The following is a 23,962-nucleotide window of genomic DNA, read 5'->3' as shown; positions in this document are numbered from 1 at the left end:
CTAACGACACATTTAGATCGATGGGTCCAGGGGCCTTACTCTAACGACACCGATAATGTTCCCAGCTTTACCACATGCCCAATCCGTCAAGTGTGAATTTTTAAAAGGCATCGGTATTAATTAGAGTGGGGTAATCCTATTTAAAGTCATTGCTTTTCTTTACCCCCACCGATGTGGGATTGCTAACACGCCCCCTCACATGTAACCCCATTTAGTTGTTCACACGTGGAGATTCACACATTGGCAATTGAAACTCAGAGGTCGGGTCCAAGAAGTCCATACTTGTTTTCAATCTTTTCAAGAAGTGACTCTTAAGAACTCAGATGGCGGCTCTATGTTAAGAGTCTAAGCTTGTTTCCAAGTCCACACTGCCAGGTGACAAGCCTTTAGCTTGCACAGGCCCGTAACCGTTTGCTATGATATCATGTTGAAATTTTTTAGATCGACGAGCCCGGGGTGCCCACTCTAACGACACCGATACTGTCTTCAATTTTACCAACTGCCCAATTCATCAGGTGTGAGGTTTTACCACAAAAGGCATCGGTATTAGTTAGAGTGGGGTAATCATATTTAAACCCCATTGTTTTCTTTTCACCCATCGATGTGGGATTCCAACACTCCCTCTCACGTGTAATCTCATTTAGTGGTTCACACGTGGAGATCCACACATCGGCAATTGAAACTTAGAGGTCGATTCTATGTTAAGAGTCCAGACTTGTTTTCAATGGAACTCAGAGGCCGGCTCTTTATTAAGAGTCCTCACTTGTTTCCTTCTTGGTGACAAGTCATTGGCTTGCACGGGCCCAAACCTTGACTCTGATACCATGTTGAAATTTTTTAGATCGACGAGCCTAGGGGCCCACTCTAATGACACCGATACTGTCCCCAACTTTACCACCTGCCCAATTCGTCAGGTGTGGGGTTGTACCACAAAAGACCTCAGTATTAGTTAGAGTGGGGTAATCATATTTAAACCCCATTGTTTTCTTTTCACCTACCAATGTGGGATTTCAATAACTCAACTGCCATTCTTATATTCGTACTCCTTGGTTTTCTCCTTCAATGGTTTGGAGCTTTGGCACTAGGGTTAGTCTATTTTCGTCATTTTCTTCTAGTTACATTACTTTTGCACGTGTTCTTACCGGTAAGAACACGTTCAATATCTGAGTTAAATATCACAGCTTCTTACTGGTAAGAACACATGCATTATCTGAGCTGAATATTTACATAGGTTCTTACTGGTAAGAACACGTGTCTTAGCTGAATATTTACAAAGGTTATTACCAGTAAGAACGTTTCATATATTTCCTAGATTTTGTTTTTAAATTATTCCAAAATAGTAGACAAAGTGTTAGAAAAATGCATGGCGTGTAATGACTCGTCTTGACATGCTAACCCTTGCATCGTGGCACGTCATAACATGCCTCGTGAATTGTCGACAAAATGGTTGGCGTGTCATGACATGCATTCTACCGACAATTCGCGACACTTGTCATGTCATGGCTAACAATCATGTTTTGGCGTGCCACGATGCAAGGATTATCGTGTCATTGGCAATAACCCCACACATAGTTAAGTGCCCGAAAACGAGCACGAACACCATCCCCAACCCTCCCCTTGAGCAGCACATAGCTCTTCTTCATAGTGGAAATCCCGTAGACGAGCTCGAGCACAAAGACCACGAGGGTCAAGTGCCAGAGTGTGGTGATGTAGACTTGACTGAGCAAGAAGAGCAGAAAGATGACAATGCTGGAGAAGAGTAGCGGAACTAATCTCTATTTTTGGTGAAGGAGACAGGCTTGGAGGTGTAGGGGAGATTATCCTAATTTTCATTTTAATTGAAAACCACATTTTAAGAATATATTAGTCATTTCACATTAATTTTTTGTTATAATTATTATAAATTAACATGGTAACTATAATTTTAGGGTAAATTACACTTTCGTACCTCAAGTTTGAGGTCTATTTCAATTCCTTACAACATCTTTAAAACATTTCACTTTCATACCTTAAGTACTATTTTATATCAAAATAATACCTCCGTTACATTTTCCATCTATTGATATGTTAAATACTGACTTGGCTGCCAAATGTCTGCCACGTGGAAAATAAAAATATTTTTTAAATTTTTTTTTAAAAACCTAAATTTTCTCAAAAAAAAAGAAAAAAAAATTGAAATAGACCCCCATCCCATCTTCCCGCAACCAACCCCCACAAACCCATAACCCTTACCCACACCCGCCCAGCTCATCTTCCCCCTTCCTCCCGACGACCCACCTGAGCCAGAACCCCGACCCTCATTTCGCCCGCACCCCCTACGGCGTGACCCACCTCGACGTCTCCCCCCCCCCCCCCGCTACCTCACCCTACTTCCTTCCCCACCTCGCGACCTTACCCTCCTTCCCCCCCCCCCCCAGAAACCTCAGCCTGCTTCCCTCCCCCCCTCCCCGGCGACCTAACTCCCTGCGTCCGACCTCGCCCAGAACCCAGATCCTGACCCAGGTGACCCACCTCGCCTAGAACTCGACCCCCACCCTCCTCTCATCTGCAACACCCACCCTCTTCTCCTTCCCTCATCCGTGCCATGCTCGTCGACAAGTCGGTCGGCACTGACAATGAGGTATGCATTTAATTTTGTCCTTCAAATTTTGAATTTTTTTGGTGCTTGGTTGGTGGTGGTCTGGATGGAGTTAGGTTTGCTAAGGGTGGGTGGGGGTGAAGAAGAGAAAGGGCTCGGGGAAGGTGGGGGTTTGCTGGGTTTCTTGATGGGAGGGGAGGTGAAGAAAGTGAAGGAGAGGGATGTGGGTCGGGGGAGGGGGGAGAGGATTTAAGGTTTTTGGGTTTGTGTTGCAAGGGTGGGGGGTTGCGGGGAGCTAGGTTTCGGTTTTTTTTTTTAAGATTCAGGTGGTTTTTTTTTAATTAAAAAATTATTATTTTTGCCACGTGGTGTGCCACGTTGGCAGCCATGTCAGCACTTAACGGATCAATGGATGGAAAATGTAACGGATGTATTATTTTGAAATAAAACAGCACTTAAGGTATGAAATTGAAATGTTTTGAAGATGTTGTAAGGAATTGAAATAGACCTCAAACCTGAGAGGTATGAAAGTATAATTTACCCATAATTTTATGTTGGTCACAAATTTTAATTATTTTTCTAAATTTTCAGTAGCAAATCGACTTGAAGTGAATGACATAAAAATAATAATTGGAATTAAAGTAGAGTCAAGAAAATAACCACTTATTACTATGGTCTAGTGATATACCTCATCTTCATTTGTGAGTGAAAGGTCTTAAATTCAACTATCGTCAAAGGCGAATTTGAATCATAATCACATTATTGCTTAGCCCATTGTAAGACTAAACGCACTCTTCCTCCTCGATAATATCGTTAAAAAAAAAAAAAAAAGATAGAGTCAAGAAGCTAAAGGACAGAAATGTAAATTATGTAATCACGAGAAAAAGGTTAAGCCACTTCGAAAGTTGAGTCAGCCATTTTTGTCCCCTTTGGCCTAATTTTGTTATTCGCAACTTTCTTTCCTTCTGGTCTGCAGCTCTTATCCTCAAAGTAATCGCTCTCGATCATCTGGATCAAGGTAAGAACATGTTTATATTGACTTTTTGCTTACTTCCCAACTAATCCAGTTCTCAAGTAGATTTATGGTTGACTTCTTTTCTTAACAATCGTGATAATTTCCCATTTTTTTATCTTCTTAAAACATATTTATTCCAATTCAATTTTATTTTTTTAATTCTGATGGTTGTGTCTGGTTGTTCAGTTTTGATGAATACCAATATTCAGACCAGACCTCCTCAAGCTGGGGAACTTCCAATGGAGGCAGGTGATGATTGGAGGACGCAATTACAGTCAGAGTCACGACATAAAATTGTCGCAAAGATGTATGTTTTTATTACAAGTGATATTACTAATCCAAACTATACAGTGTATTCAATTGGGAATTAAAGTGATTTTAATGGATTTATAAATCCATAGATTTTTATGGAGTTTAATTGATTTGTAGAGATTTCATGTAAAATTTTGATTCAATTCCCTCAAAATCTCTTGGAGAGAGGTAAGATTTATAAATGCTTAAAATACACTACAAAATCTCTCAAATTCCCTTTAATTCCTCAATTTTTTCAAATTATTTAAAATCAAATTCTAAATGTATACATTTGGAATGTTATAAATTTTTTTAAAATTCTAATTGAATACACCGGATTTCTAAGGATTTTAATAAATTATCCTAAAATTCTGATTGAATACACGTTGAATTTCAGAGAATGACTTAAATTCCTAATTGAAGACTGCTAGATTCATTAAAAGAATTAAAATCCCTCAAAATCTCAATTGAATACACCTCACAAGGTTTAAAGCTGGGACGCAGTATGTTAGAAATACAGCGTCTAGAAATTACGGACAGACTATCCTTGTTACTCCTTTTTAGCTGAAATATTTAACTCTCGTTCATGAAGTCTGGAAAGAGAATAAAAAGTGGTACTAAACCGTGTTGTGTATACTGCTTGTTGTTCTAGAGTACCCCAATTCTGTTTTGTATTAGAAATTTGTAACGAGTTCCATTCGTGCGTATTTACCTACACTTTTAGTCTGTGACTTATTGAATGTTTTGCATACAAAGAATTGAAACGATGAAAAGGCACGTTCCCTTTGATGGTCCGGAGGGATTACGTGAAATCGAGAGGATTGCTGTAACGTTTGAGGAAAATATGTATGTTGGTGCCTCAAGTCAGGTACTTCAAGAACCCTTGGAGTTCAAATCTTTTTATGTTGTCATTACTGACATAAATGTTTTATTTTCAAGTTTATTTGTATTGTGGATACTCGATAGAGTTGTAATCTAGATTATGTGGGGATCTCTTTTTCCAGACAGATTATTTACGGAAAATTTCTATCAAGATGCTCACCATGGAGACCAAATCTCAGATCGCAGTCTCCCACATAACTCTTAATCCAGGTATGAACACCGACTTTTGTTTCAAGTTTATATGCATTAGATTCTTTTCTGAATACTCGGTTAATCCAATTCTAAGGTTAATTTATAGTTCACTCCTTCTTTTCTTAGATTTGGTTTCTCCAATTCAATTTTTTTTTTTTTTTTTTCAAGTCCAATGTATGTGTTTGGTTGGTCAGTTTTGATGGATGGCATATATCAGAGACCTCCTGAAGGTGGAGAACCTTCAATGGAGACAGGTGATTGGAGGAGCCAAGTGCAGCTAGATTCACGACACAGAATTGTTGCTAAGATGTAAGTATCATTAGAAGAAGAAAGAGAATCTGGAAATCTTCGAATATTAATTCTTTGTACTCCTTGGAGAGATACTGAAAATACAATAGTCTTTTGTTTGGGCAATGAAAGTACAATACAAGAGGTACCAAATCGTGTTATATATATTGCTTATTGTCAGATACATCATCTTCCCCAGTTTTATTTTTTACTGGAAATATGTAACTAGTTATATTTGTACATATTTTCCAATATTTTCGTTTGGAACAATTTGGGTCGAGTCCTTTGTTCAGCGTGATTTAACTTTGTTTGTTCATCATGGTCAGTAACTTATTGAATATATTGCTCATTTGCATATACAGAATGGAAACATTAAAGAGGCACCTTCCCTTCAATGGGGAGGAGGGATTACGTGAACTCGAGAAGATTGCTGCAAGGTTTGAGGAAAAGATGTATGTTGCTGCCTCAAGCCAGGTTCTTCCCTAACTCTTGGGGTTAAATATGATTTTTCATGGTGCATTACATATTGCCTATGTAGTTTTTCTTACATAAATGTTATTTTTCCAAGTTTTTTGTATTGTGCATATATACGTACGGGGATGGATTCTAATCTAGGTTGTGTGGATCTTTTTTATCAGTCGGATTATCTTCAGAAAATTTCTATGAAGATGCTCGCCATGGAAAACAAGCCTCAAGGTGGAGAAACTTTAATGGTCACAAGCAATTGGAGGAGCCAATTACAGCCAGATTCACGACACAGAATTATTGCCAAGATGTAAGTTAGAAAAAGAAAGTCTAGAAATCATGCAGAAACAGAACTGGTTATAAACTTTTTAATAAATCTAAAATTTCGAGAGACACGTACTGGAAGTAAAATAAAATAAAACTGGTACTAAAACTTGTTATGTATAGTGCTTCTTGTCTGTTTAGAGTACCCCAGTTCTGTATTTATTAGAAATTTGTAACGAGTTCCATTCCTTAATTAGGTTTAGTCCTTTATTCATGTGATTTTAACTTTTGTTTGTTGAGAACTCTGCCTCCATTCCTTGATCATGATCATTAAAGTATTGAATGTATTGCATATGAAGAACGGAAGTGTTGAGGAGGCACCTTCCCTTTGCTGGTGAGGAGGGACTACATGAACTCGAGAGGATTGCTGTAAGGTTTGAGGAAAAAATCTACACTGTTGCCCTCAGCCAGGTACTTCCAGAACTCTTGGAATCCAAACCTATTTGTGTTGCCTTGCAATACTGCAAATGTTATTACTTACATAGATGCTTATTTATCAACTTTATTTGTAATGTGGATACTGGATAGCGTTGTAACTTAAGTTGTGTATGGATCGCTTTTTCCAGTCGGATTATCTACAGAAAATTTCTCTCAAGTTGCACACCATGGAGAACAAGTCTCAGACCGCAGCGTCCCCAACACCCAACTTGAACCTGAAACGGCGTCGTGTCTTTGCCTGACTTCCGTATGTACCCATTTTAAAAGAAACGGTCCCCTAGAAATTGCAACTATGTATGAAATAAATGAATAAAACTTCACATTTCCGAGTTTCAAAAACCTTCAATATTTGATGCCTTTAAGTAAGGAGACTTCGATGTATACAAATCGATGCCTAATTCATTAAGTAACATCGTATTTTTATTTCCATGATGTCTATCTACTGTAGTCTAAAATCAAATTTTTGGTGTGTCTTAATGCCTTTTTCTTGTCTGTTTAGTGTCCTTTTTGTGAAACCGTTACCGTATGTGTATTTCTGATTAATATTTGAGAAAACAAGTATTTGATTCTAATAATTGAGAAGAACAAATCATTGCTCAAGTCTTGTGTTGATACTGCTAAGGGGCTACCTTATGTTTGTTTAATTTGGATCCGGGTTTTATGAGCATTTGCAAGGAAGTTATGTGCTTCCTGCAAGAATCACATAGCACTTCTAGAGCTTTTTCAGGATTCTCTTGCATTTTTACTAAGGATTGATTTCCAAAAACGCTCTCATCAATGTGCTTTCAGTCATTTTAAAAGCATTTTCAAACCAGTTTGTTTACACATTGCTAAACCTGCAAAAGTCACAAGACAGTTTGAGCAAGCATCGGCCGAAGCAAAGCTTACCGACGTCAAAATCCATAGCTACCGACGAATAAAGTGTAGAATCAGAAGTAGAGGGTAGTACAACTGTTGTCTATAGACTGAGCACCAAGCAGCAGGCTTACAAAACCATTTTTGTGTGTTCGAGAGAGAGAGAGAGAGGATACCACAACCGTTGTCTAAACTCAACCGAAAGAAGAAGCTTTTTTAGCCCATTTTTGGTGTTTGAGGGAAGAGAGAGATCAGGCAGAAGAGACTAATTAAGTACAGCTTTAGATTTAATTAACCAAAAGATTATATTATAAATCAGTGTGGTGGGTGCAAAAATTTGTGGCCCAAGTAATGAGTCACTTCTTAATTTGAGGGAGTGAAGTTAGAATAAAGGAGCATGATCAAACACTTTCATGGAATATGAAACATGGAAAATAGAAGGAAAGTGGGCCTCAATAGAAAAGTATTTCTAATTGATTAAAAACTGATTACATTGGGGTATTTATACACAAAAGTTAATAAAGATTAGTTACCAACTAATGTAACTAATTAATCTTAATCTATGATTAGTTACAAAACAGTTACAATAAACAAACTTCTTCAAAGTAATTGTTGACTGTGTTGGTGACTTGTAGTCTAGTTGGCACTGTTGGCTGTACTAAGGATGATGTGTCTTTACACCTCCTCAAGTTGAATGGAGGAGAGCCAAGTGAAAGGTTGGACCTAAGAAACTGAAATCGAGCTTTTGACAAAGACTTGGTGTGAATATTTGCAATTTGATGGTGACTGGGAACAAACTGAACTTGGAGAAGATAGGCTAAGACAAGTTCCCTGATATAGTGATAGTCAATTTCCACGTGCTTAGTGCGAGCATGGAATACTAGATTGGATGCAAGGGAAACTGCAAACACATTGTCACACCAAAGAATTGAAACTTTGGATAGTGGAAAACCTATATCCTTGAAAATCGTACAAATCCAAGTGACCTCAGCAGATATGTGAGCTAAAGAGCGATATTCAACTTCAGTGGAGGAACGAACAACAATGTTTTGCTTCTTTGCACTCTAGCTAATCAAATTACTACCAAGATAAACACAGTAGCCACTAGTGGAGTGTCGATCAAACACACATCCTGCCCAATTAGCATCCGAGAAGGCAGTGAGATTGAGTGAACTTTTCTTGAACCAAAATCCTTCAACAACAGTCCCTTTGAGAAACCTTAATACTCTCTTAACAGATTGAAATGAGTATCTCTAGGACAGTGAAGAAACTAACGAAGTTAATTAACAACAAATGAAAGGTCATGTCGAGTCCAAGTCAAATATTGCAATGGCCCAACAATTGATCTATATCATGTGGATTTGACAGTAGTGTTCCACTATGATCGAGCTTTTGAGTACCAAGAGGTGCAGTGCAGGGTTTACTTCTATCCATGTTTTTCTTGAGAAGTAGATCCATTGCATACTTGTGTTGAGATAGAAAAATGCCTTCTAAATTTCTGTGTACCTCCAAACCCAGGAAATAATGTAAAGGGCCTAAGTCTTTGACTGGAAAAAGTTGACTGAGCTTTTGAATGAAAGCCTTGCAGACTCGAGCACTGGGTCCAGTGACTAGTATGTCATCGACATATACTAGTACAATGACAAAAGTAGGCTCAAAGGTAACAAACAAAGAGCAATCAGATTGAGAATTGTGAAAACCCAGAGAGATCAAAGTTTGAAACAACTTATCATACCAAACCCTGGGGGCATGCTTTAGGCTATACAGAGATTTGTTTAGCTTGCACACATGAGAGGGCTTCGATTTCTCAATAAAACCAGGGGGTTGTTGCACGAAAACCTTATCCTTGAGTGTACCATGCAAGAATGCATTACTGATGTCCAACTAATTCAAAAACCAATCAAACTGCACTGCCAAAGTTAAAAGTATTCTGATAGTTACAAGTTTTGCAACTGGACTAAAAGTCTCTTGAAAGTCAATACCCTCTTGTTGATGAAATCATTTTGCTACTAATCGAGCTTAGTATCTATCCACGCCATCTGGTTTCCTTTTAATACGAAAGATCCATTTACATCCTACCAGATTCTGATTTGGTGAAGATGGCACAAGATACCAAGTTCCTATGGATTGCAATGCTTGAAACTCCTTAGCCATTGCTTTCAGTGATCATGTTTAGAGGCTTGTAAGTAAGTGGTAGTAGGGGTGGGCACGGTGCGGTTCGGTGCGGTTCCATCCCTAAATTGGAACCGGAACCGAAATATATTAACGGTTCGATTCGGTGCGGTTCCACTTAAATTTATGACTAGAACATTACGGTTCGGTCTACACCGGTTTCGATTCGGTTCTTGCCGGTTTACGGTTCCTAATAATAAATTATTTGAACACCAAATCATTATGCATTCAAATACATCTTCTAAAACTGATTACATAAAGTTGCATACAACACATCTTTTTTAATGCAAATGTCTTTGGTAGTGGCATCAAGTCAACAAAAAGAGACAACTAAAATACATATGCACTGGTCAATCAGTCAACAAACAAAAAAATGATGAAACAAATTGCAAGTTTTCAGACTTCAGAAAGCAAGCAAGAAGCAACAGCTCCTGTACACAATTTTTCAACCTATTTTTCAACCTATTATACCATGACATGTGTGTGTATATATAATTTATTTATTTATTATTAATAAAACGGTTTGGTTCGGTTCGGCCGGTTCTTGGTCATTCGAAACCGGAACCGGAACCGGTTTGAACGGTTCGGTTCGGTTTTTCACTCAAAGTTGACTTTTCCGGTCAACACGGTTTTTTTCGATTTTTTTTCTTACGGTTCGATGCGGTTTTGCGGTTTGACGGTTTTTATGCCCACCCCTAAGTGGTAGGAACAAAATTTAATGTATCAAGGGGATGTTTAGAGCCTTGGAGCTTGTCAGATAGAGAGTTATGACATCACTCTATATTTTACAATAAGCATCCTGAACAAACACTAATTTGAGCATGATAGTATTTTATTGTAGGTGCCTCCCTTCCTTGTTGATGGCAAGCGAAAGATAGTGTCTAGAATTTCTCAACATGTTCAAGATTACTTGCTGGTAGTGAATTTGAATACTCAAAATTTTCAATTCCAACAAATGATACGCGAATGAATGAGCTGTAAGCTTCTGCCAAATGTAGTTTTCATTGGTATATATACAAGTGTAGTTTAAACAACTCCATACAATTTGAAATTGAGAATAGTGAAATTTAGCCACTAGAGTTAGTCCGGTTGTATGGATGGGTTGCATGACGAATATGACTGTTGTATTCAGCTTCGAAACCTTCCAATATAATTAAAAGATAGAGAAGGAAATTTGAATTGTCCATTCCACAAATGTGTGATCCACAGAGCATTGTGAAAAATAAAATAAAAATGTGAGTCACCATCCACCAACCCAAAAAAAACAAAAAACAAAAAAGATTGATTCGCATCCCACTTTCTTTTTTGTGCACCTGAAGTTTTCTTTGAGTCAACCTTTTTGTCCCCTTTGGTCCTTTAAAGCTACTCTTATCCTCTAAGTAATCTTTATCACATCATCTCTTGATCAAGGTAAGAAAACCAACTTCCCTTTCACATTTATGTGTATTAGATTATTTTCTTAATATCCAATCAATCCACTTCTCAGGTTGATTAATAAGTTGACTTGTTATTTTCTTAGATTTGGGTTTTCCAGTTCAATTTTGTTTCCAAGTCTGCTGGTGTGTGTGGTTGGTCAGTTTTGATGGATCTCAATAACCAGAGACCTGCTCAAGGTGGAGAACCTTCAATGGAGGCAGGTGATTGGAGAAGCCATTTGCAGCAAGATTCACGACGCAGAATTGTTCACAAGATGTAAGTATTGTTTGCAAAAGAGAGTGAATATTGATCATCTGTGTACTGCTTTTTCGCTGAATTGAATCCTTAAGTAGGTTTTTGGAAGTATATATAAACAAAATCGGTTATAAGGTTTTAATCGAAAAAGAAACTTGGAGAGACACTGGAGTATTGCAAATACAATACAAGGGGTTCCAAAGCTTGTTATATATTGTATTTTAAGGTTTATTGTCTGCTTTGTGTCCCCTCCTTCTATTTTTATTAGAAATTTGCAATTTACATTTGTACATGTTTCTTTAGTCGAGTCCTTTGTTCACTTGGATTTAACTTTTTTTTTTTTTTTTTTTTTTTGTTAATCATGGTCAGTAGCTTATTTAATTGTCAATTACAGCCAGATCTGTATCACACGGAATTATTCCCAAGACGTATGAGAAAAATAAAGTCTAGAAATCATGGACTTCATTGAGGGGAGAAAAATATTTACTGCTGGAATATCTTTTTAATTCTTTTTAGCTGAAATATTTAACCCTCTTACACATTGAAAATATGCAGAAATAGAACTTTAAGAGACGCAGGAAATAGAATAAAAGTAGGATGCATGGACAATCCCCTCGTATCCCCGTGTCCTGTCGTGTCTTATTTGGTGTCGTATTGTATTTCCTTGTGTTCAAATGACAATTCTTCTTGTTAATTAGACGCATCCCCGTGTCATGTCGTATCCCAAGTCCGTGTCCATGCATCATAAATACTAAACCATGTTCCGTATATATATTGCTTATAGTCTGTTTAATTAGAGTAGCCCAGTTCTGTTTTCTATTAGAAATTTGTAGCGAGTTCCATTTGTGCTTATTTCCCTATATTTTTGGTTTTGGACAATGTGGTCAGTCCTTTATTCGCTGTGATTTTACCTGAGTAATCTGCCTGCATTCCTTATTCATGGTCGCTAACTTAGTGTATCAATTGCATACAAAGAACGGAAACGTTGAAGAGGTACCTTCCCTTCGAGGGGGAGGAGGGATTACGTGCACTCGAGAACATTGCTGTAAGGTTTGAGGAAAAGATATATGTTGCTGCCTCAAGCCAGGTACTTCCAGAATTTGTGGAGTTCAAATCTCCATTGTGTTACATTCCAATATTGCATATGTCTATGTTTATTTTTCAACTTCATTGGTACGTATTGTGGATACTCGATAGCGTTGTAATCAAAGTTGTGTGTGAAATCTCTTTTTTCCAGTCTGATTACCTACGGAAAATTTCTCTCAAGATGCTCACCATGGAGACCAAGTCTCAGAACGCAGTGTCCGCGACACCCCCCTCCAACCTGAAGCGCCATCGCGTCCTTCCTTGACTTTCGTAGGTACCCATTTTTCAAAAATGGTCCCCTAGAAAATGCAACTATGTATAAAATAAAAAAAACCTTCAGGTTTCAGAGTTTCAGAAGCTCAAAGATTACATATATAGTAGCAAGAAACAGATGTTTGTAATATCCATCACTATTCTGCCTCATTGACCTCATTTAGAAAATATCCATTAAACTTTGGTCATTGAAAACCCGAAGGAGTTGATGTACAACATTTACTGGTAATTCTTCTTCTTCTGCTCATCGATTTATCAACCATGTAAAACTCATTTCTTAATTATGTGCGACTGGTTTTGCTTTTAAATGTGTTATCTTCGTTTTTTTCTTGCATCTCGCTTTCTTCAATTTGCTTTTGAGATCCTTCGAGCAACTATGGATATAATCCTTCTAATTTGCATTTTAACCACAACCATGGTACATAAATAGTCAATTTGCTTTGGTTCGTGATTCTCTTCTCTTGTATGGTAACATATATATAAACAGTAACCACCATGCTAGTAAATTTTTTCACTCACTTGTCAGTAAAAGCTCTTTAAGTTTGACTATTATAAATGATTAATTTGATATCAAATTATAGTTGACTCGCTATAACAAATTATGACTTAGTCCAAATTCCTTCAAATTCGGTAGAAATTTCAATATCAAAAATCAGAATCAAACATAAATGTACGAGAGAATAAGAAATGCCTAGTAAACACTTTCCTATATTTTGAGAGGAGGAAACATGCATATAATTGTTTTGAGAAGAGGAAATAAGCAACATGTCCTTTGCCTTCACTTCCAAGAAACTATTTTGTTACATCTCTCTATATATATTAACCGCCACTCCTTTTCTCAAACCAAAATCCATGTCCCTCTCTCTCGTTCTTCTCTGTCTTGAGCAAGCAAGCATGCATCAGCCAAACGACGACCACATGATCGAGATGGCGTCTGCCGAGTCCACCACCCGCGGTGATAGAGTTAGCCTCAACAAGTTCTTTGCCAATGTAGAGTCCACTAAGGCCATCTCTAATGGACCCGGTCAAAGGTCCATAGGGGTAAAAATAACTCGGAATGGCACAAAACCGTCTCCAACCAAGGACTAGATCAAAAGGCTTATGGGCCTCACCAAACCAAAACCCCCAAATCAGGCCAGTGAGCTGGCCATTTCTAGCCAGCCAGCCCTCCAGCGTCATAATGTCAAGCTTGACATTTTTCCAACCCTCCAGCTCAGCCCACTTGAATGGCGTTAGTATGGCGCCAGCTAGCAATGACTAGTTGCTGTCAGGTTACCATTGAAATTTGAATATTTTTATTTTTTGGAAATTTAAAAAAAAAAATTCTAATTTTTTTTTTCCTATAAATACCTAAGTTGAAATCATATTGTCCGAAATTCTAATATTTAGCAACACATGTCACTCGAAATCCTATAAAAAAATTATTGAGATTATATAAAGATAAGAAATCTGGAGGCTTATTCATTTGACGACAAGTGACACTCAAAATATGTCTGAAAACCTTATTTTAATATGGTAATTTAATTTAATTAACCATATTAATTCAATTAAAATAATAAATTATGTTTGGCCTATGGTTCTTTAGCCCCCTCGGTTGGAGATGGTTTTTTGTCAAGGGGCTATGTTTGGAGATATTTTTCAGTGTGACGGGCACATAAGGTGGTACACTACGTGTCACTATACAAACGGTGGAATTTGTGTATTAGAAAGGTAATAACTTAAAAAATAAAATTTCCCATCACTTACATAAAATCATGTGGTGTATCACCCATGTTTCAGTCATAATGAAAATTTTCTCCTATGTTTGGCCTATGATCCTTTAACCCTTTTGGTTGAAGATGGTATAAATTATCGTCTGTCACTGTTCTTTAAAATATAATTTATTGCAAGATTATAGGGCTAAAAGAAACCCTTTGACCCTCATTCTGTTGGAGATAGCCTAACTACATGCTCAACGGCGGCTCCAAGTCAACCTTAAAGCCTCTCACGAGCAGAGCAAGATGGTGCTCCTAAATTCCAACGTCGGCAAGGGCCTCCGATCTCGCATGGATGAATACTTCTATATCGCTCTGGAGACGGCTAAAGTCCTCAAGCTCCAACTCGATGCCCTCCACCGCTCTAACCATAGCTTGCCAGATTGCAGACTCGGTTCGGTAATGGACCAGACTCGGAACTCTGCTATCAACTGCCTCCGAGAGAAGCTCGTGGCCTCCATGAACAGCTACAATGCTATGAGGCAGAAGATCTCATCCGAGTATCGCGAGGCGGTACAGTGTATGTACTACATTGTCTCGGCTGAAAACCCTAGACAGCCTCATCTCTACCGGTAAGGGCAAATCCTTTATTTTAAAACCCCATCATAATTACGTAAAACTAGAAATTTTTCGATTAATGCTAGTCTAGCAACTAAAATTTTCGACTTAAATTAAAGTCTCCCCACAAGCTTCATGAATAAAATTTGGCCTTTATAGTGCTTATAATAATAAATAATAAATTAAATGTTTAAATGAAAAATGCTAGGGAGTTCATCTTTTAAATTACGTTTTGTAAACTACATGATGTGGTAATAAAATAAGACTATGATTTAAAGAACCACATCATGTGGTTCAAAATGGCGGTCTCGCTAGCGTTAACTGTTTAATATGTGTGTGTTAAATTCAAATAATGGCTGAATTTTCAACATATGTTTTAAGAAAGTTGTCGAATAATATTTTTCTGTATTTTGATATGAATCACCTCTAACTCTATAAGAGAAAGTGGTCAATTTTGTTGTCCAATTAGCATTATTCAAATTTGTCACTCACACTCACAACTATTATTTGTGGCTTAATTAATGATTTTTCATGCATTCATGCAGGAGAGGGGGAAACCTTTCTGCAGAAGGCGACCCAGGAGCAAGAGAGATGAGGAGCCAAGTCCTGGCCACGGCTCAGGACCTGGACACGTTCAAAGAGTTCCAAGAGCGGCACGACGCCGTAAAATACATAAAGAAGAACTTGCAGGAGCTGCACCAGGTGTATTTGGACATGGCTTTGTTGGTTGAATCCCAGGGCGAGCAGCTACGAAACGAGAGCGATGAACCCAAACAGAGAAAGACACCTGCAATGGAGCTGAGAGGTGTGAACAACGGGAAGAAGAAGCTGAGAGGCGTCGAGTCTTACCGGGAAAACGTCCGCAAGTGGATTGCGTTACGATTATGTTGTTGCTGCTGATTGCGTTGATTTACATTGTCAAGGTGAAGCCATGGAACAATAAACACCACCATAGGTTAAGACATAAGAGAAGAGACCACTATTAGTTGAGACGTTAATTTTATTTTTATTTTTTCAATTGAATTGCAAACTTAAGTTTTGTATAATTAGAGTGAAAGTTCTAGTGAAATTTTTATTTTTTGTGTTCTAAGATCTTATAAAATTTTATCAATATTTAGGCATCTATTTTCACTAGGATAATGCTTGTGTCCTCCATGGGGAACTTGCTTATTTCTCCATTTATAATTAATATATATTTACCGTATCAACTTAGAAATAGTTAATAATTTTTATCATCATCTAAAAATCATATCTGCAAAAATCATTCAATTTAAAGATCTGTAACAATTCATTGCATAAAACAAATAACCGACTTGTCGTGAGGATACTACTTGTTACTAAAAATGTGGATTGATTTGACATGCACGGATGGCTAGACGATATTCAAATTGAATGATTTTTTTGTATGTATGATTTAAATAATAAACAATATGAATGATTGCGATTTTAAAGTTTGTATAGTTAACATACGTTTATAAGCGACGAGACAAGTTCCTCCAAAGTGGAACACAAGTGTTATCCTTTTCACTATTGTGCCAAAGTGAAATTCGCTCAAATACCACATGATAAAAGATCATGTGTATATTTGGTGCTTAAAAAAGTTCAATTTATCAACCAAACTTTGGTGCCAATGTGCCTCCTCTGTTTTTTTTTCTTCTTTTTTTTTTTTTAAATGACAACTGGAGGTATGTCACGGTTATCCATCATTTCTAATGGCCGGGAAGACTCATAGAGGCATTTCAGCCTCCCTCTGGCCACAAGCTTGGCTTCCACACCAGCAGTGAGTTTCGAACCCCAAGACCTCCAATTTTTAGTTTGAAGGAAGCCTCGCAATCTATCATTTACCATTGGATCACCAGCTCGTGGTTAATGTGTCTCCTCTGTTAACTTTCGTTAGTTTTTCCGTTAAAAAAAGCCTCTTGTGACATTCATTGGTGACGTTTCAAAGCCATTTTTGTATTCTTGTCTCTCTCTCTTACTTATTTTTTTAATGATAATATTTGCATCCACTTCTTAATATTTATATTCTTTCCTTTAAATAACGTATCTTTGTTGTACAAATTTTATAATTGGAATTGTTTATTTCCTTATTTTCATTTGAAGATCATCCTTAACCAAAAAAAAAAAAAAAACAACATCATTAGAATCGAAGATCATTTAGTCATCTATGATAAACCTTCATTCATTTGATGCATTTTGATGGTTAAATGATTTCAGTTCTAATGAACTTTCGTAAATATGATTTAAACAAATATAGAAAAATTGAACGGTTCTAATAATAAAATGTGTAGGGGAGAAATGCATTCCAAACGATACGTCGTTAATGTGCCAAAAGAAATGAGGTTAACAGAGGCTTACACCTCATCTGCTTCCTTGGTACTTTTTCAGCGCCTCCACAGCAAAGCGGCCGCCACGGCTGTGTAATGTGCAGACTTTTCCGGTCACAAGACTCAAATGGAAGGACATTTAGATGGTTAGTGTGTGTGGAGGATTGAAATTTTTTGCACAAGGAATGAGAGACTTTCAATAAGGGCGTCATGTGGTTGGACTTGGTGGATCATTGAACAATAACTCATTCGTAAACGTGTTTTTAAATGACTTAAAACACTTTTAAAGAAAATACATTTTAAACCAATCCTAAGTAAAAATGCAAGTCAACCTTAGAAAAAGTACATAAAATGCTTCTTGCAAGAACCACTTCAAACATTTTTGAAACATTTTTTCTAACCAGGTTAAAGAAAATACAAGGGACTGTATAATTATGAAAGAGATGGACCCGCCGGGGTTGGGGAATGGTGAAGGGAGTAAGATTTTATTCCTTTCAATCTCTTCCTAATTAAACGGTTACTATTTAACATCTTGTGTTAACTTCTTTATAGAGAAAAAACAAAAGAGAGGAGGGAGGGAACTCAAGGGGAGAGAATTTGAGAGGAAGAGAATCGGACTCCGTGGAGAAAAGGGACATTCTCTAGTTTCAGAGGGCACATTTACACAAGGGGAATGGGAGTCATTCATATTTCACGTCACTCTTGTGTTTACCAAAACCGGTGGAATCAAAAGTCCGGAATGACATTCCACACATAACCATTGCTAATTGAGTTACAAGAAACTAATCACACTTTTCAGATTTACTTAGGTATTCACTCACGAAAATTCGACGTTGTAAAGCGAAAGACGATTGTAAGATGAAAGTAAACAGAGAAGCCAATTCTCAATATACCAATTACAATCGTATAATTCGACATTTTCTCGCTATCATAATAATATACAGGTGAGACAATCAGAAAGGAAAAATGGGTACATCCCACCCAACTCTAAACTCTATCATCCTCAGTTTTCCCTACAACATTTACTAAGTTCCACAAGCTAAAGACTCGAATTTTCCCATCAAATTTTACTTTTTGAATTAAAATTGAAAACAAAAAAACAAAAAAAGGCTAAGAAAAAGACGAGAAAGACGAAAAAGACGATGAAACCTATCTTCTTTCAACTTCAGATGGTCATGATGATATTCCAAAAATTTCTGGGCAGCATTTCATATATACACTCAAAACATGCCACTTGTCAGATATACCCAGTTTAACTTGATCCTCGGAAGATGAATTGTTTGCCAAATGTAAAGGTACCTAATTCCAGTTTGTCTGCGTATGCTGAGCGTGGTGATAAGGAGCGGACTGGGGCCCTATCGTTTCAGCAGCTCCCGCAACAGCTGGAGACTGTTGTTGCAGAAATGTCGGAGAAGTAATTGTTTGCCCCGGTGGATACATCCCAGGCATGCCACCGTGACCAGCCTGCATAGGTGAGAAAGTGAGGCGAGGCCCCTGAGTAAGGTTGTACATGGAACTCATCTGCAAGCCGGACATATCTTGTCCTGGAGCAGGTATCCAAACAGCTGAGCCTTCTGTCTGCGAAAACATTAAGAGAGGACGGGGGAATAAGTAATATGATGATTGGTCCAATATAATTCATACAGACAACACCCCACATAGATTCATTCAAGCTTTGTTAGCATGCAAGGAAATTAAAAACTTCAAATAAAGATGGAATCAGAGACCAACCGGCTGTCCAGTTGTGTAGACATGATTTTCCTTCAGTTGAGATGCTCCACGATCCTCATTACCAACCGAGTTTCCAGATGTAACTGTTGGGCCCGAAGCATAACCGCCAGCGGTGGTGATAAATGGACCACCAGATTGAAAACTGTATTGAGTCGGATGTCCAGCATTGGTACCAGGCTTGAGATGCGAAAGAGAATACTTAACCCCAGAAGCAGCTGCCCCTGGTGGTGACGGCTGTGGTAGATATACATTCCCAGTTGAAGGCTGAGCAAAGCCACCGTTGTGACTTAAGAACTGCTGCATAGGTGGCATATAATATGGAGGGAGATAGTGGCCATATGGGTAGAAATTAGGGGGATAAGTCTGCCTGTACATAGGAATGGACTGCTGAGAGACAGCTGCCGCGCTTGGCAGTGGTGGTGGAGTTGAGTTCGGGCTAGGCACAGTGGTAGGATTGCCACCCTACAATATGAATTAGACAGATCAGAAACATACAATAACAACAACAAAAGGAACTGGAAAGTTGCACTTCAAGTACAAATTTACTCTTAGTCGTTACTTACAACAAAGCTCGGAAGGCGGGGTGTTTCATGCGCCGGATTATTGTGTCCTTCCGCCTGTAAAAGCTGGCTCCCCAAAATCGACGGAAAGATACCCAGATTATAGCTCGGGGCATTTAAAGCAGTTGGGTTCTGGTAACCTTCTGGTGGCAACTGCAATTCCTGCTTCGGCAGATCAACTTTTGAGTTTGTACTTGATACATTATCCAATGGTGGTAATTTTTCAAGCACATTAGCTAAAGACACTGGATTTTCAGAGTAATCTCCTTGAACATGAGAGGATACAATATCATTGCTGCATCGAAAAACACAGCCAGATGAGTAAAAAAATTTAAGAAAATAATTCCACAGCTTAGAAAGGGTCCTGTTATAGGTAAATACTAAATATAAATAATTTATGCTATGGAAGATAAACCATGATCAAAATATTTAGATAAAAAGTCGAACTTATGTTATCTTATCAATTATCATTAAGCAGAAGAGAAAAGCACATAAATCATATATCAAACAAGCCAAAACAGACATATACAGAAGCAAAAATCACCAACCTAAGAGAAGGTTCTTTAGCAGTATCATCAGTATCCTGGGAAGACTCAACAGCACCCATTGAGAAATTATCGCCACCAGTACCCTTATCAGAGTCTACTCTCACTCCAAAAGGAGCATCGATACTTCCAAAGGTCAATACATTTTTCAAAGCTTCAGGCACTTGGATATGATTTGGGAAAGTAACATGTTTTGCAACTGAGATTCTCAAGTCACGAGGCAGTTGAGGAGTAGCTTCAACGGCATTTGTTGCAACCTCCGGTAAGTCCACTGTTTAAGAAACATAAGATACGTGAACAAACCTGCTAACAAAAGTAATGAAAGATGCTAAGCACCAAATTCCAATAAGGATACCAAACAAATAATAAACATAACGAGCATAGCAATAATTGTGACAACATATACTGAGCGCGCGCACACACAAGGATAGCAATAACACATGATAAACCTGCTGATAAAGAAATTGCCGACACAGCACATGCAAGGATACTAATTATGATTGACTAACAAAAGTGAGGGGGAAAGAAGGAAAACTCTCAAGTCTGAAAAAAATTTCCTTCGGTCCAAAGTAAATTGATGCTATAGATAGAGGGGGCCAAAAAACCAATCGAGAGTGTCTGGGGCCTTATGCAAGCATTGGTAGGGCATACATGATGAATGACTTTCAATGAATGCAGCACATGTGAGAGCATCAAGACAAAATCAGCTGACTAACATGTTAAAATACCTTTGGCAGGAAAAGAAGGATTTTGCAACTGTTTATCACCATTAGAAGGCATTTGCGACTGTGTATCACTATTATAAGGCATCAGGGCCATGGAAACACCATGATTTGATGGTAAATTGGGTTGTGAAGGCTTAATATCCCCATTGTTTTCAGCCACCTTGGAATCAATTGAAGTCTTTCCAATTTGCACAGAATTAACAGAGCTTGGGGTGGTTTTTTCACTCTTGGACAACTCCAAACCAACAGCATTACCAGAACCATTTTTGGATCCTTGAGTATGATTTGACATAGCAGGATCTGAAGCAGAGGGAACGGTTGAAGCAGAGTCTAGTATGGCAGAAACTGGAAGCTGGTTAGGTATTGACACAAACTTTTCATCATCCAGTGAACCAAAGGTAGGTGTAGATGCTCCCACAGCAGGACAAGGTGCTGCAGCCCCTGACTTCTTTGCAACTATAGCTGCAAATCCTTCACGAACATTGTTGTCAACAACCATAGGGGATTTGGGGGAGCCACCATGAGTAGAGTTCCCATTTGGTAGGTTCTTTAGCCCATTCGGTGCGCCAGTTGAAGCTCTGTATAGAGAAATATATATCATAAATTAAGAGGAAAAATTAGACCTAATATTCTTCTCAAGCATGCAGTAGGATTAAGGTTATGGTTAGGACACAAAAGAATTCCTCAAAGATTAAAAAAGCGTAGTATACAAAATTGAGAAAAGCTTACTTTGTGCCTGGAGCTGCAGCAGTATTTTTTGTTTTCTGAACTGGCTTAACAGGAGAGGACATGGGACCTCTATCTGCAAAGTTATTGGCCCCATTTTCCCTCCGAGCAGAATAATTCCTCCCACCACAGGCATCTGAAAGTTCATTTGTAAAACAAGAAGTTACATCAAAGATAAAGCAGAAATCCATATCAACAACAATATCATCACAAAATCTAGATAGCAAGATATTACACAGAAAATATATACGTGTTAAACAGAGCAAAAGTTTACCAGAAGAAAAGTTGGAAGAATAATTCCCTTGGCCACCACCCCTAGACACTCGCTTCTGTGTGCCTGGTGGCATTTTAGAATCTTCAGATGCTCTGCCCTTCGAGTTCTGTAACAGTAACAGCTCTTACTATAAACCAGCCTAGCTAGCTTAAGATGGTGCATGTGCGCACAAATGAAAAGACGATAGAAACATAATAACCTTTACTATGCTAAAACAGCATTAACAAATAAGCATGCATAACTGGATGTATATATCCTCATAGAAGAACACAAGATATTTACCTCCTTTCTCCGATCTTTTCTGCTTTTGACCTCATGAAAGGTATCTGCCAACACAAACAATATGCTAATTAGTTCAGGAGTTAAAAGTAACATTCGGTCGGTGTCTTGTGTGTGAAGCACGAGTGTTATGCATGACAACGTCTACAAAACAATGATGAGGAAGGACACAAGTAGAGACTGACAAGGCAATCTGTAGACAGTAAGACAACTAAAGGAATGATCCTACTCAGGCAATCTGCAGTAAGACAACCAAAGGAGCAATCCGACTCAGACAATATGCAGTAAGACAACTAAAGGAGCAACCCAACTCATACATGTAGATACCAAGTCAACTTCCCTAAAGATATAAATATGCAGTAAGACAACTAAAGGAGCAATCCGACTCGGACAATATGCCATAAGATAACTAAAGGAGCAATCCAACTCATACATGTAGATACCATGTCAAATTCCCTAAAGATTTATGTGGCCCAAGCTAATCATGAATCCCATATATTTCAATCGCTTACACCAAACAAAAGGATGATTTAAATGCAAACTAGTAATCATATAACAAAGGTCTCAGTTATGTAGTAACTTGTCACCACAAAATTATTTCAGGAAACATGTGTAATATTGACATAGTAACCAATTTACTATCACAGATATGAGTTCACCGATAAAAATGTCCTATCAAAACCGAGGTGAATTATGTGACAAATAATACCACATCTTACTCGAAAATCTATACTTCACACAACTACTATGCAAGATTAAGATACAAAATAAACCAATTAATGAATTCAAACGCATGAGAACCAGAATGACAGGAGCATTCAGATGAGCCAAAAAAAAAGGCCCCAGCATTATTAGAACATTCCTAATGATCAATGCAAAAACATAGACATAACAAAAAGTTATCTTGCACCTTGACAACAATTTTCTTGAAAAATAAACATTCTGCAAACAAAATAACATAGCTAGTACGATTCTCATTAAATTTTACCAATCCTTGTAAAGGGGAAAGCTAAATTACATGTTTTTACATTTCTAGGGTCAATTTCAAATCTTCAGTTGCACAAACTAGCATAAAAACACAAACTTTATACACACTCCCACCCACCCCCCCCCCCCCCCAGTTCCTCAGCAGCCAAACAGAACCAAAAAGAAAAACAACAAAGGAAGCTTCTTTTCGACTTTGTAAACGCTCTTCCCCTTCATAAATTTGAAGAAATTATTTTTCAATTTTCTATTTGTATCTTCGATGTTCTCCGAAAACAGAGACGAACCCATTAAAGAAAAATCAAAACCCAGAAGAACCCATCGATCACAGGACAAAAACAAAACAAACCCAATAAAAATCAGCGCCAAAAACACAGAACCCAGAAACCCATCGGCATAAAACCTAATGTAAACACAAAACCCATGCCGAAAAATAGCCCCCTTTACCTAAATACAGGAGCTTTTGCGCGGTCTCGTTGGGATCCATAGAGCACTCCCTGAGCACGGCGTAGATTTCATCGTCGCTATGCTGCTTCCCGGTCATATCCCTTATGTTCTGGATCGTGAGCTTTACATTGTCTGGGATTGAAACCCTAGTCTCCCCACCGCCGCTCATGTTCTGTTTAGCCGAGAGAGAGAGAGGAGAGAGAGGGGAGAGAGAGAGAGAGAGAGAGAGAGAGAGTGTTTTATTGGGTGTATTTTGGTGTATTGAGAGAGAGACTTTGGTTTGGTGTGAGAGAAGAGAGAGAGGCAGCTCAAATAATAGGAGGAGGAGGTACTTATAATAAAATCGAAAATAAAAAATATATTGGTGTGGGAAGGACTTGGGAAATTTATTGTGGGGCTTCGGCTTGTACAAGGAGAACCTTGGGAGATACGGATTTGGATTTGTGTGTTGTTTTGCTGGGAAAGAAAGGAAAAGGGCAAAAAGGGTAAGGACATAGAGAGAGAAAGTGACAGGAAAGAAAG

At 38.1% G+C, this 23,962-nt stretch overlaps 3 protein-coding genes and 1 pseudogene across 3 annotated transcripts; 3 read left to right on the top strand and 1 right to left on the bottom strand.

Annotated features, from left to right (window-relative positions):
- Positions 1-3,464: 3,464 nt before the first annotated feature.
- LOC137715458 (uncharacterized) lies at positions 3,465-6,898 on the top strand. Its single transcript, XM_068454797.1, has 9 exons — positions 3,465-3,596; positions 3,780-3,900; positions 4,641-4,752; positions 4,889-4,976; positions 5,153-5,267; positions 5,609-5,720; positions 5,885-6,021; positions 6,335-6,446; positions 6,602-6,898. The coding sequence occupies exons 2-9, from the start codon at positions 3,785-3,787 to the stop codon at positions 6,713-6,715; spliced, it is 906 nt and encodes a 301-aa protein (XP_068310898.1). The 5' UTR covers positions 3,465-3,596; positions 3,780-3,784; the 3' UTR covers positions 6,716-6,898.
- A 3,963-nt stretch (positions 6,899-10,861) lies between these two features.
- Positions 10,862-12,680, top strand: LOC137715457 (mediator of RNA polymerase II transcription subunit 15a-like). The gene is made up of 4 exons (XM_068454796.1): positions 10,862-10,910; positions 11,020-11,192; positions 12,147-12,258; positions 12,409-12,680. The coding sequence occupies exons 2-4, from the start codon at positions 11,083-11,085 to the stop codon at positions 12,520-12,522; spliced, it is 336 nt and encodes a 111-aa protein (XP_068310897.1). The 5' UTR covers positions 10,862-10,910; positions 11,020-11,082; the 3' UTR covers positions 12,523-12,680.
- A 777-nt stretch (positions 12,681-13,457) lies between these two features.
- On the top strand, positions 13,458-15,828 carry LOC137715601 (syntaxin-121-like; annotated as a pseudogene).
- A 2,200-nt stretch (positions 15,829-18,028) lies between these two features.
- Positions 18,029-23,750, bottom strand: LOC137715159 (GBF-interacting protein 1-like). The gene is made up of 9 exons (XM_068454395.1): positions 23,441-23,750; positions 22,013-22,056; positions 21,731-21,836; positions 21,460-21,592; positions 20,734-21,308; positions 20,009-20,276; positions 19,464-19,755; positions 18,901-19,362; positions 18,029-18,747 (listed from the first exon to the last, which is right to left on the bottom strand). Exons 1-9 carry the CDS (start codon positions 23,607-23,609, stop codon positions 18,469-18,471), a joined length of 2,328 nt encoding a protein of 775 aa, XP_068310496.1. The 5' UTR covers positions 23,610-23,750; the 3' UTR covers positions 18,029-18,468.
- Positions 23,751-23,962: the final 212 nt, after the last annotated feature.

Source organism: Pyrus communis, chromosome 14 (genome assembly GCF_963583255.1).
Source record: "Pyrus communis chromosome 14, drPyrComm1.1, whole genome shotgun sequence".
Taxonomy (NCBI): Eukaryota; Viridiplantae; Streptophyta; class Magnoliopsida; order Rosales; family Rosaceae; genus Pyrus; species Pyrus communis.
This window is presented reverse-complemented; position numbering and strand designations above follow the sequence as displayed.